Here is a 10,818-nt window from a genome sequence, read left to right as displayed (position 1 = left end):
CCTCCCTCCCTCCCTCCCTCCCTCCCTTTCAAGAGTTGGAGATTTGCGGCGACACAGTTTTTAGATGACCTGTGCCCTGGCTCTTCCTCCCACGCACCCATGCTTGGGTGATATCTCTCGTCATCTCTTCTCTGCAGAAAGGTGTCAATAAATTCTAAAATAAATTACATTTTATGATTCCACTTAGTTATTTATAAGCTTAATGAAAACGTTCAGATTCTATGTAAAGCCTTACTTAACATTTTTTCTCAGGTCAGAATGTAAGTAAGGCTGCACCCATGTAGCCAGAATAGCTTGAGGCTACTTTCTGCTTCTTGGGAAAATCCACTTTGCTCATACCGTGCTTGAAATGTCAGGTGATGTACAAGGTCAGGTTCAACATTTTGCAGTGGATTTTCCTGCCCTCTTCCTGGAATAATCTGTGTTTCACTCAAACCCAGACTTCTTTTTTCCAAATGTATAATAATGGGGTCTGGAAGATGACTTCTCATGATAAAAAGAGGGCTGAACACAATCTATAAAAATAAAAGGACAGAAACAACTTTCATATTTGCTTTGTTGCAGTATTCCAGCTGTTTGATGCTGAAACATACGTGTAATAAATCTCCTCTCTGGGTCACCCTGACCTTATTTATTTGAGAACAGGAAAGGTCAGTGTCGGACACCATGCTTCAGGATTGGGAAAGCACTCACCATTCGCTGCTGAACTTGAGAGTTGGGTTCCAAAGTCAAAACTGTGCACCAGACATAAATAATGGAACTGTTTGAAGTAGGCACCTGCATACAAGATAGGAAAGGCCCTGTAAGATCCAAAACAGCCTGATAATTAAGCAAAATAGATGGAGTATCAGTTTAGATGATGAAAGAAGTTTACAGTTATAGGAAAACGCCACTAGGAATACCAAGGAAGTAAAACCAGACTTAAAATGAAAAGGGACTCCTTTCTGCAAAGAAGAAGTCTGCACATGAATAGTGACATGAGATGGTGGAAGAATGAAGAGATCCAGTTCTTAAATGGATGAAGATGAAGGTGGTGAAGATTCAGACAGAGACTAAAAAACATCACATCATCACAAAGATGCTCAAGTGGGGAGGTCAGGATTCCAGCCCCACCTCTGGGAAGCCCAGAGACGGGAGACACTGCTGGAAGCACTGACCAGTTCTTCTTTGCTTTCTTAGGTTTCACTTTCTGCACAAACCAATTGTAATTTTATTAAAAAGTATGGGCTACATAAAGTAAATGCACAATGAGAACATTTCTGTGTTTAAAGTCACTCTTTTCCAGATATCAGGAACTCTCATACCTGGATGACAGTGCTATACTCAGGGGCTTTGGGTTCCAGACACACATCTCTTGACCAGTCCTCGTCTCCCTTAGCCTTCACACACAGCTCTGTCAGTTCGCTGTTTTCTAGTATGTACGAAGGCAACTTCTGTTTGGCTGTGAGGCAATCAAAGTGTTCTCGAACTACAGCTTGTCCATCTTGACCAATGTAATGCTGGACAACTTTCAGTTCTATACTCTGAGACAAATAGCTACAGATGATCTGTCTTCCACAGATGATAATCTAAAAGATGATATATAAATACACAAAAGGTTCATCAATTTGGATGTCATTAACCAGAAATATGTATTCCTTTGGGAGATAATGCTGATGTTCATTACAGATGAAGTCATCAGTTTAATATGACAGCGTAAGGAGTCTTTAAAGAAAAAAAAATGAATTTTGTTCTGATCATATACAGTTGATGATATTTAAAGAGGGGACATATAGGCTGGGAACCAGTGAGCAGCTGGAAATGATGAGGTGCTTAAGCTAAAGATGTGTGCAATAAAACCTGTGGAAGCAGGTCAGTGCGTAGCTCACCTGGCAGATAGGGTAGAGGGAGGCCCACGCCTGCCAATCACCATAAGTACACTCAGTGAGAAGCACAAGGCTGCAGAAGGGGCAGAAAGTGGGTCCTGTGGGAAGTGCGCACGGAAAGCAGGCCACTCACTCTGTAATGTGAGAGCAGCTGACATCCATGGGCTCCCTGAGGCTGCTCTCCAGTGCTCTCTTATCTGCTAAGAGATCTTGGCGGAAACTAATACAAATGAGCTTTGACTGAAATACAGAATTATATTATATTTTGCTTTTCTACATTGTAGAACTATACAACTTTAAAATTAAACACATAGAAGTTTCCATCAAACCCATGGATTATCTAATTTTGCAACCAGCTAAGAATATAAACCATAGGAGGTAGTAAGAAATATTTTTTGAGTTGACTAAAATTGGAAAGATATTGCAAAATTTATTCTTACACAGTTAATATTTTAGAAAGCAAACCCTTCTATAATATGAATATTCACCATGACTAAGGAAAATATATATATATATATTATTAAAGATCGAATCCTGGGCTTTAGACACCCCAGGCTAGTGCACTATTACTGAACTACTAGTCAAGTCTCTAATGTAATACTTTATATAAGTTTTATTGCTTATTTGTGAAATTTTTCAGATTATAAAATAATATCAATAACACATTTTTTTTTCGGTTTTTCAAGACAGGGTTTCTCTGCATAGCCCTGGATATCCTGGAACTCACTTTGTAGATTAGGCTGGACTCGAACTCAGAAATCCACCTGCCTATGCCTCCCAAGTGCTGGGATTAAAGATGTACACCATCACCGCCTGGCTCAAGATAACCAATTTTAATGTATCAACTTGACTGGACATTGGACTGCCCAGGCATTTAGTCAAATGGTATTTATCCTGGACATTTCTAAATGACATTAACATGTGAACAGGCACACTGAGTAGAACAGACTGTCCCTCTTCAATGTGAATAGTGCTAAGTCTGAGGGCATGCATTTTGCTGACTGAACAGGGACACTGATCCTCGCCATTTCATTCAAATGGAAATAGTTGCTAGCTTTGGGTAGCTCTGCTGGTTCTGAGGATTGGGTCAGACTGGAACTGAACATTGACACTTGAACTTGTGGACTGCAGATTTTGGGACTTCTGTAATGGGAACTGATTTATAATCAGTCAACTGAATAACTTAACAATCGATTCTTTCATAACATTAATTGGCTCTGTGTTGATAGAGAATCCTAACTCAGTAGGTGCTGGTGTGATTCTCCTTAACAAGAAGAAAATACAGGTATGTTGACATTGAGTAGCTTTCTAGGTCTGTCCCATAGTCTATACTGAAGAGATAGCCCCAATAAGCTTGCATCCTAAGAACCTAACACTTACCCATCAATTTATATTTTACAGGAAAGAGGAACATGAACTTGCCAAGCACCATTATTTCCTTTCTCATTTCATAGCCTGTCTTTTTCCCTTGCTGTAAAACACTTGAGTTGGTTTAAGTAGCAAAGGTACCCAGATAACTCCCTTGGCTCTCAGCTGTCCTGCAGGTGCTAAAAGGTGATTCCCTTCTCCTGTGCTAAAGCCTAGGGTAAACATGGAGTTTTGTTTTTAATATGAGGATTTCATTCTGCAATGGTCAGGGAGATAATCCAGGACTTCCAAAGTCCCCCGCATCTGTCATGACGTCTTGTAAGAGCACATGCAGAGGCTACGTAGCCATCTTTAGACTAGGAAGTCAGGGTTTTATTTATGAGCATGTAGTGTGTCCATGTGTCTGCTATGTATGAAGGTGGAGGCCATAAAAGGTGTGGATCGCCTGGAGCTTGATTGACAGTTGGTTGTGAGCCACTTGGTGTGGGCCCTGGGAACCAAAATAAGATCCTCTGGAAGACCTTAACTCCTGAGTCATCCTTCCAGCCCCATGAATAGCTGTATTTGATGAATTATTATGTGTTCAGAAGTAGCACCAAGAATGAGACCCCACATCTTAGATGGCCTCTGTTTGTAAGACCTTGCATTTTTTAGTACAAGTATTTGGCATTTTATTCTTAAACAATTATTTATTTTACTGATGTGTACGTGAGTGCTGCAGAGTCTGTTTGGATCACATGTGTGCAGGTAACTTTGGAGGCCAGAAGGCTCTGAATCCCCTGAAGTTATTAAACACTCCTAAGCACTGGGTCATCTCTCCAACCCCTGGCATTTTCTTAAACATTTATGTTAGAATTGTGTTTCATCCCTTAAGGATCACATCTGTACAACAAGCTGCTCTTCACTATGACACTCCCCTAGATATGCTAGCCATTACGATGTTTTAGAACTATGCTTTCACAAAAACAAACCATAGAATTCAACCATAAGTCCTAAGGTAGTGGGCAAACGTTTCTGTAACATATGCAGGGGATTACTAGGCACTGTGGTAGTACATCTTTTGATGCCACAGTAGTACCTAGCTTTAAATAAACATTAAAAAACTCAAAGGTATTATCTATCTGGCTTACTCTTAACATATCCAGGCCTGGCAATATGCATGCATAAAGCTCCTTCCCAACCTTTGTATCCCAGGAGATCTAGGAGAGAATTTGGCGCTCTCACAGAAACCACAACATCTCGGCAACCACCTGGGACTCACTTCTTTTAAAGACAAAGATCCTCTTGGTGGTGTTTTATAGTTTCATTTTAAAGTAAAAAGCTTGTTAAATAAGTTTTCAAATTTCATAAAAGGGAAAATCCTTTAAAATGTCCAGGAAGACAACTTGGGAAATGGGAAATCCAAAATGGCCACTCACTGGAAGGATACTCTTTCAGGAACTGGGCTCAGCAAAGCTGTCTGCTTTTCTTCAAACCGGGCACCTACAGTGCCTTTATTTTGCAAATTATGGTTTGAATTTCAAGATTAACTTATCAGTTGAAGACAGCTACTTAATTTTTTAAAAATGTAGTGTTTCTCTTTAATACACATTTCCAGGTTTCACACTAATTTTTCTTTTCCCCCAAAGCCACAAAGACGCATACTGAAGATTTCTACATATGATTTTACTTAGCAGGTTTCAGAGCTCTTATTAGATCAGTGCCAAGAAGAACAGTGATATGAAAGAGTAACTTCAGAGTGCCAGATGCTCTGGAAAATGATACCTTAACTGTGATTAAAAGTCTATGTACAGAGATGCACGAATACATGCATTTGAGCTTTTAGACTGGCAGGACACTCTTCAGTGAAGAGACACAAAATACAGAAGCAAACATGGGTGCATGAGTAGTTGCACACACCTAAGGATCCTGGGAAATGGTACATTGCGACCAGGATAAAAGATGTAAGGAAGGCAGACCAAGCATCACTGATAAAGAACGTTTTGAACAGCTCTCCACTGTCGGGCATATCAAAGTGTCTAGAGCTCACCAGGGACCTGCATCCCAGGAGACTCAGCAACCAGGCAGCTGCTGTTTATTGCCCACTTCTAAATCTAGGTGGGAGAGAAGGAAAGAGGCCAAGAATGAGGCAAAGCTCCCTGGAAGCTTGATTAATTTCTTTCTTCCTAACCTCATCAGCTGAAAGAAAAATCCTCATTTTGGATGTCCCATACCACCACCAGATCTTCATGGCTACAGAAATGAAATGAGATCTAATTTGAAAAAAATTAAATATAGCTTGTGTATATGAGTGAGAAGGACAGAGGAGAGGGAAAACTTTGATAAGATTTTAGAAACTATTTGTTTTGATGTTTAGTGTACTGTTACAACCCCGGGGCTAGAAGACTCTCACTTTCCAAGCTGAAAGGCTTTCTTTTTTCTTATTTACTTATTTAAATAAACTTTTAATTGAAATTTAATTACATCATTTCCCCTTTCCTTTAACTTCTCCCATGTCCCATTCCAATTCTCAAACTGGCAGCCTTTTTTATTTTATATATAGGTGAATCTATACATCCATATGTGAATGCATTAACACAGCCTGCTGCGCATGTCTTTGCTGTCTGTGCTGTCTGAGCTGTATACAGAAGTGGCTTGCAGAGTCCTCACAGTAAGCTGTGTGCTCCCTGTGTGTGTCTTACGGTTATGGAGAACAGTAAAAGCTTGGTGGAATGGTAAAAGATTTTGTGTCCAGTTTCAGAATTCAATTTCCTAATAGCTGGTGGAGATCAACAACAGAGAGGGTTACTAGATATGAGGGATCAGGCCTCTTTTTTAAAGTATTCAAGCCAAAGCTGAGGGGTCATTTCTCAGACACGCTAGTAAATGTGATGTACTTCTGGACGACCACAAGGAGCAGAGTCAGAGGACGGGTATACACTTATCATATAACAGTGCAACCACTAAGAAATCTTAGGGCAGACAGGCACTCCAGCCTTAGTCTTACTCATACCACAGGTAGGTCATCTATATCTTTCAGAAATACTCATTTGTTTCACGTTTATGTCTTTGTCTATTTGATAACGTTTGGAGTGTTTTGTCTTAATCCAAATTCTAAATATTTTCCAAAGACTCGAGGAAGCATGATTTTTTTTTTTAATGAGGCATCTAAATTCCCTTCACACTTACTGCCAGTTTTACATGAATTTGCAACTTGGGAACAAAGCTTGTGTCGCACTCTTAGTATGTGGCATTTTATCCTGCCCTTGTGTAGCCAGAACTCTGAGAAGTGACAGGTTAATCAGGACACCGCTTCCCTGCTGCTTGTCTTCCTCTGCACTAAGTTCTCTCTCTCCACTGCTGTTGTCCACAGGAATGAGAACTGCAAGTTCAGATGCCTGATTAGACTCAGTCCAGGATGGTCGATAGGGCCTACTTGCCCTCTTGCCAGTTTCATGAGAAAGGCCCTGCGGCTCCATGAGAGGGGTGCCCCTCTCCCAGGAGGAACGCTGTTCCTATCATAGCCTCAGTTCACATAAGCTCTGCTCTGCTCGTTACAATCCAGATGCAGACGTATATGTTAAAACCCCACAACAAACTCAGTTATTATGTGTGGTGAAGCCAGTCTTCAGATTTTAATACTTCCTTTTTTTCCTTTCTACTTTTGTCATATGCTGCACACTTGAAAAAAATCTTTTAGCAACCACATTTTCACATCTTAAGAACATAGAAAAAAAGTGTCAGATACTTTTTCCCTTTGCAGTCTTAGAACTTCAAAAACAGCCAAAAGGAAGTTTTATAAAATACGTAAAAATATGTGCTGAGAGCTAAGGTTTTATATGCCAAGAGTTAGACTGCAGTGAATTTTTACTGCAGTTAATATTAACTCTTAGGAAAAGCAAAGCTTGGTGGAGTACAGGCTCAGTCTGTCACAGGAGACTATCCCCACACTTTCATACACATTATTCTTGTGTGTCCGTGCATGAGAAGCAACTCTTGGTTATCCACTGGTGGATTATCCAAGAGTCTTTGCTTCCTTCCTTCTCAGGAAAGGCCTTTGGCTGTTTCACAGCTCATTAGCACCTCTACCAGAGGCAGGTGGTGACAGGGAGAAAAGGTGGAACTAAACTCAGTAAACTTTACTGCTCGTTAGCAACTCTTGTAAAGGATGAGGGACAAAGGGTCATCAGCATTATCAGGACTAAGTGCTCATGTGCATGGTGTCAGAGGGCAGATATACATAACCACTGGTACATGTCCCAGATTACTCACTCACATTTAAGAGTCATGCCCATTATAGAAAAATTCAGGTCACGAACACAAGGACACTCACCTGTTTTTGCACTCCGCTGAGTGGTCTAACTTTGATGATGAGTGAAGCAGTTCGACCCTTGTACTGAATTGTTCTAATAAATGTACCGACATGGTCCACAATGAAGGGCTCTGACCAACGCCAGTTACCCCAGCCTTCAATACAGATGTGTAACAGCTGGAAAGAAAAACAATAATCGTCATAATGCCAAACATGCCAACAAAAATCTAGTCCTAAAATGAAAGTCTTGTTGCTGGAAGACCTCTCTCTATTTGTAATCTCTAGCATGTGTTTTCTTTCTAACCTGCATTATTCATCGACTTGCAGCTTAGTTCACCAGGCTAAGAATAGCAAATGTGCCACAGAACCAACGCTGTTTCCAGATCACAGTTTGAAAGAATGGTTCTATCAAATGGCAAAAGGTCTTTCGGACATTTGAGGAGGAAAAAAGCCATTTCATTCATTTGGAGGACAAGAGGTTTAAATGTGAGATCAAAGAACACTGGTCTTGGCCCGATAGCACATACAGCTAACTTCTGCTTGTAGCACTATTTTTAACTCTAAATTACCAGTCCTTGATTTTTTTTTTCTTTTTGATAAAGCATAAAACAGAAGATGAAATTCATTTAATATATCTTTTATGAGATTATCCTTTTAAATCAGAAATTCTTCAGCATTTTGACATGAGGTAAGTGCTTTTGGCCCTTGTATCTTCTCCATTATATGCTTACTGCAATTTTTACCAACCGAATCTCTGGGTGCATAGACTCATTTGCTTATATAGCATTGAGACTCTTGGCAACAACTGAGTTTCTTTCGTGGGTCATTCAAGTATTTACTATTTGAGCTAGTAATCACCAACTTAGCCTATAAAATCAGTTTAATACAGGCATATTAAATACATGGGAATTAATACTTCTTTATAAAGTATATAAGCAATATTTGATATGCTTAGGAAGTATTTGAAAACTGATACTCTTACGTGTTTATATGATCCAGAATGCCAGAATGGAAATCCTTTAGTAGACCTAACCGAAGGTGAAGAAGCACTCCCAGCTACAGACTGAGGGACATTGAAAACATCTACAGAGTCACACATCTATGAAGATGCACTAAAGGCAGACATGGTATTATCCTCAAAATGAAAGTTTTCATGGAGGCACATTTGTTTTCTTTCTGTTTCAGCCTTTGGAAGAGCCCAGACAACAGGCTTCAGTTTGCAAATTCCCCAAGGTCTCTAGTCTTCACAGGCTTGTTCTGTGGATGGCTACAGTAGCACTGCCACTGAGGACTTTTCTCAGTTCCTCCTTCACACCATGGCTGATGAGCCTCGGAAATAACAAGGCCACTGGCCAAGAGGACTTCTAAAAAAGAAGACCATTGACAAAAATACAGGGCAGCAAGCACCCTCAGTAAAAACAGGGTCTCACCTACATATGCTCTACAATGTAAAAGTACCAGAGTATCTTTGATGTGTAAATATTAGCTCCAAGAGAGAGAAAAGCAATAGCTTTTTCACACAAAGCTAAAGGAAATAAAGTTGTTTTCTTTGGAGGTACTAGTAGCTGGGAATGACAAAAAGCAAAAACAAACAAACAAACAAAAACCAAAACCAACAACAAAAATAAAACAAAACAAACAAACAAAAACCAAAACAAAACAATACAAAACTCAAGGAGAAAAGTTACCTAAGGTGAGTGCAGCTAGATTTCCTGCATGCGCCATGGACAGGAGAGACAGTTTTTTTAATATGTACAATGTGACTTTAATTGAGGATATTCACATTTGCATATGAGATCAGCTTAATTAAAGCTAATGCTTCCTGCATACAACTTTTATTGATTTGGTACGATGAAGGAATATGCTATTAGGTTTTCCTTGGCAGTTAATTGTTTTCAAAATGTTGGCAAGAATAGTTTCTTTGAATTATTAAAATTCAGATTCATTTGGATTCAGTTCACACAGAAAAATCAAATGGGAAGAAAACTTAGTCCTTCTTCCCATATGCATCAACTAAGGACTTGCAGTGTTCCATCATTAAGAAACATCTATCACTGGGAATTCCATGCATATAATTTCCTAGGAAATTGTCTATGAGAAGGATCTCAGAAGGCCCAGAAGCGCATCAGTCCTACCTGTGTAGTCACTCTGCCTGGGAACCTTTGGCACTAGTTGGCCATAGATAGCAATGATCACAGTCCCACAGACTATGGTGGGAAGCATCTTCTTCTTATATACAGTGGCTAAAGTTTCCCCTTGAGAAATAATATTCTTATCTGGATTTTAATTTTTAGACATGAATATAAAGAATTGACACAAAATCTGGCACAAAAATCATGAAATTTATGTTAGACTTCCTAATTTCAATAAGATACTTTCTGCCATCCACCCAGCTCATCTGTATTACATGGGCCTCATAAGGAAGGCAGCACTGTGGCCCTGTGGAAGAGATGAAGCCACAGGAGTGAGCTAGCTTCTAGGGAGATGCTCAAGAGCAGATGAACCACAGCGGCAGTGGGGAAGAGCAGGGTGCTCTGGCAGGCCAGACAAGGGAGGACCTGCTCCAGGCTCCCATGATTAGGAGAGCCTCAGGAACAGCTGGGGCTCAGTTTGGATAAAACTTCTATTGGCAAAGATCACAGTTCATTTCACACCAAAGGGACTTGAGATTTGAAAATCAATAGCCTTACACAGTTAATAATGTCAGCTGGCTGGAGAAAAGGAAGGCGGAAGTTAGACAGGCAGCCTAGGTGAGAGCTAGCATGCAGTTATGAAGCGGAGTTTGGGATCTAGTCAGGAATTAGAGCTGGCCACAGACCCCTAACACACTGCATGTAGTGTTAACAGAAGAGGAAGTGGTGTAGGAGGCACAAAGGCTGCAGGATGAGATGCAAAGCAGGGGGAGGAGGGCAGGGGCCTCCTCCCTTCTGCCTGGAGCCCAAGGCTTTCTGGTTTCTTTAGCACCTCTGGGGGCGGGGGAGGGGAGGGGATCTTTTAATTCCTTTCTTTGAAGAGTTTACCTTACTGACTTACTTCCTCTACACCTTCCCATCAATCCAGACTTTTCATTCTTTTTAATTTTTTTTTTTTCTTTTGAGACAGGTTGTCTCTGTGTAGACTTTTAATTCTTTTCTGGACTATTTAGGTAGTGCTTAATATTTTTCTACTGTGTAGAAAATTTAACCAGGAGTCACTCTTGGAACTTTTAAATGACCACTTAAAGGCAGCTGGAAAGCAAGGATAGTGGTCATAACTGTTAGGGGATCCTGAGGGACTATGTGTTCTTGATTCAGC

At 40.3% G+C, this 10,818-nt stretch overlaps 1 protein-coding gene across 4 annotated transcripts in view; it reads right to left on the bottom strand.

Annotated features, from left to right (window-relative positions):
- Positions 1–10,818, bottom strand: part of Vps13b (vacuolar protein sorting 13 homolog B) — a 529,582-nt gene that overhangs the window by 54,721 nt on the left and 464,043 nt on the right. For all 4 annotated transcript variants that reach the window (XM_021217240.2, XM_029548110.1, XM_029548111.1 and 1 more), the window contains exons 44-47: positions 7,546–7,701; positions 1,305–1,568; positions 694–777; positions 340–515 (exon numbers count right to left, since the gene is read on the bottom strand). In XM_021217240.2, the coding sequence (XP_021072899.1) occupies positions 340–515; positions 694–777; positions 1,305–1,568; positions 7,546–7,701 (680 nt within the window). The remainder of the gene's footprint in view (positions 1–339; positions 516–693; positions 778–1,304; positions 1,569–7,545; positions 7,702–10,818) is intronic.

Source organism: Mus pahari, chromosome 17, assembly GCF_900095145.1.
Source record: "Mus pahari chromosome 17, PAHARI_EIJ_v1.1, whole genome shotgun sequence".
In the NCBI taxonomy this organism is placed as follows: domain Eukaryota; kingdom Metazoa; phylum Chordata; class Mammalia; order Rodentia; family Muridae; genus Mus; species Mus pahari.
This window is presented reverse-complemented; position numbering and strand designations above follow the sequence as displayed.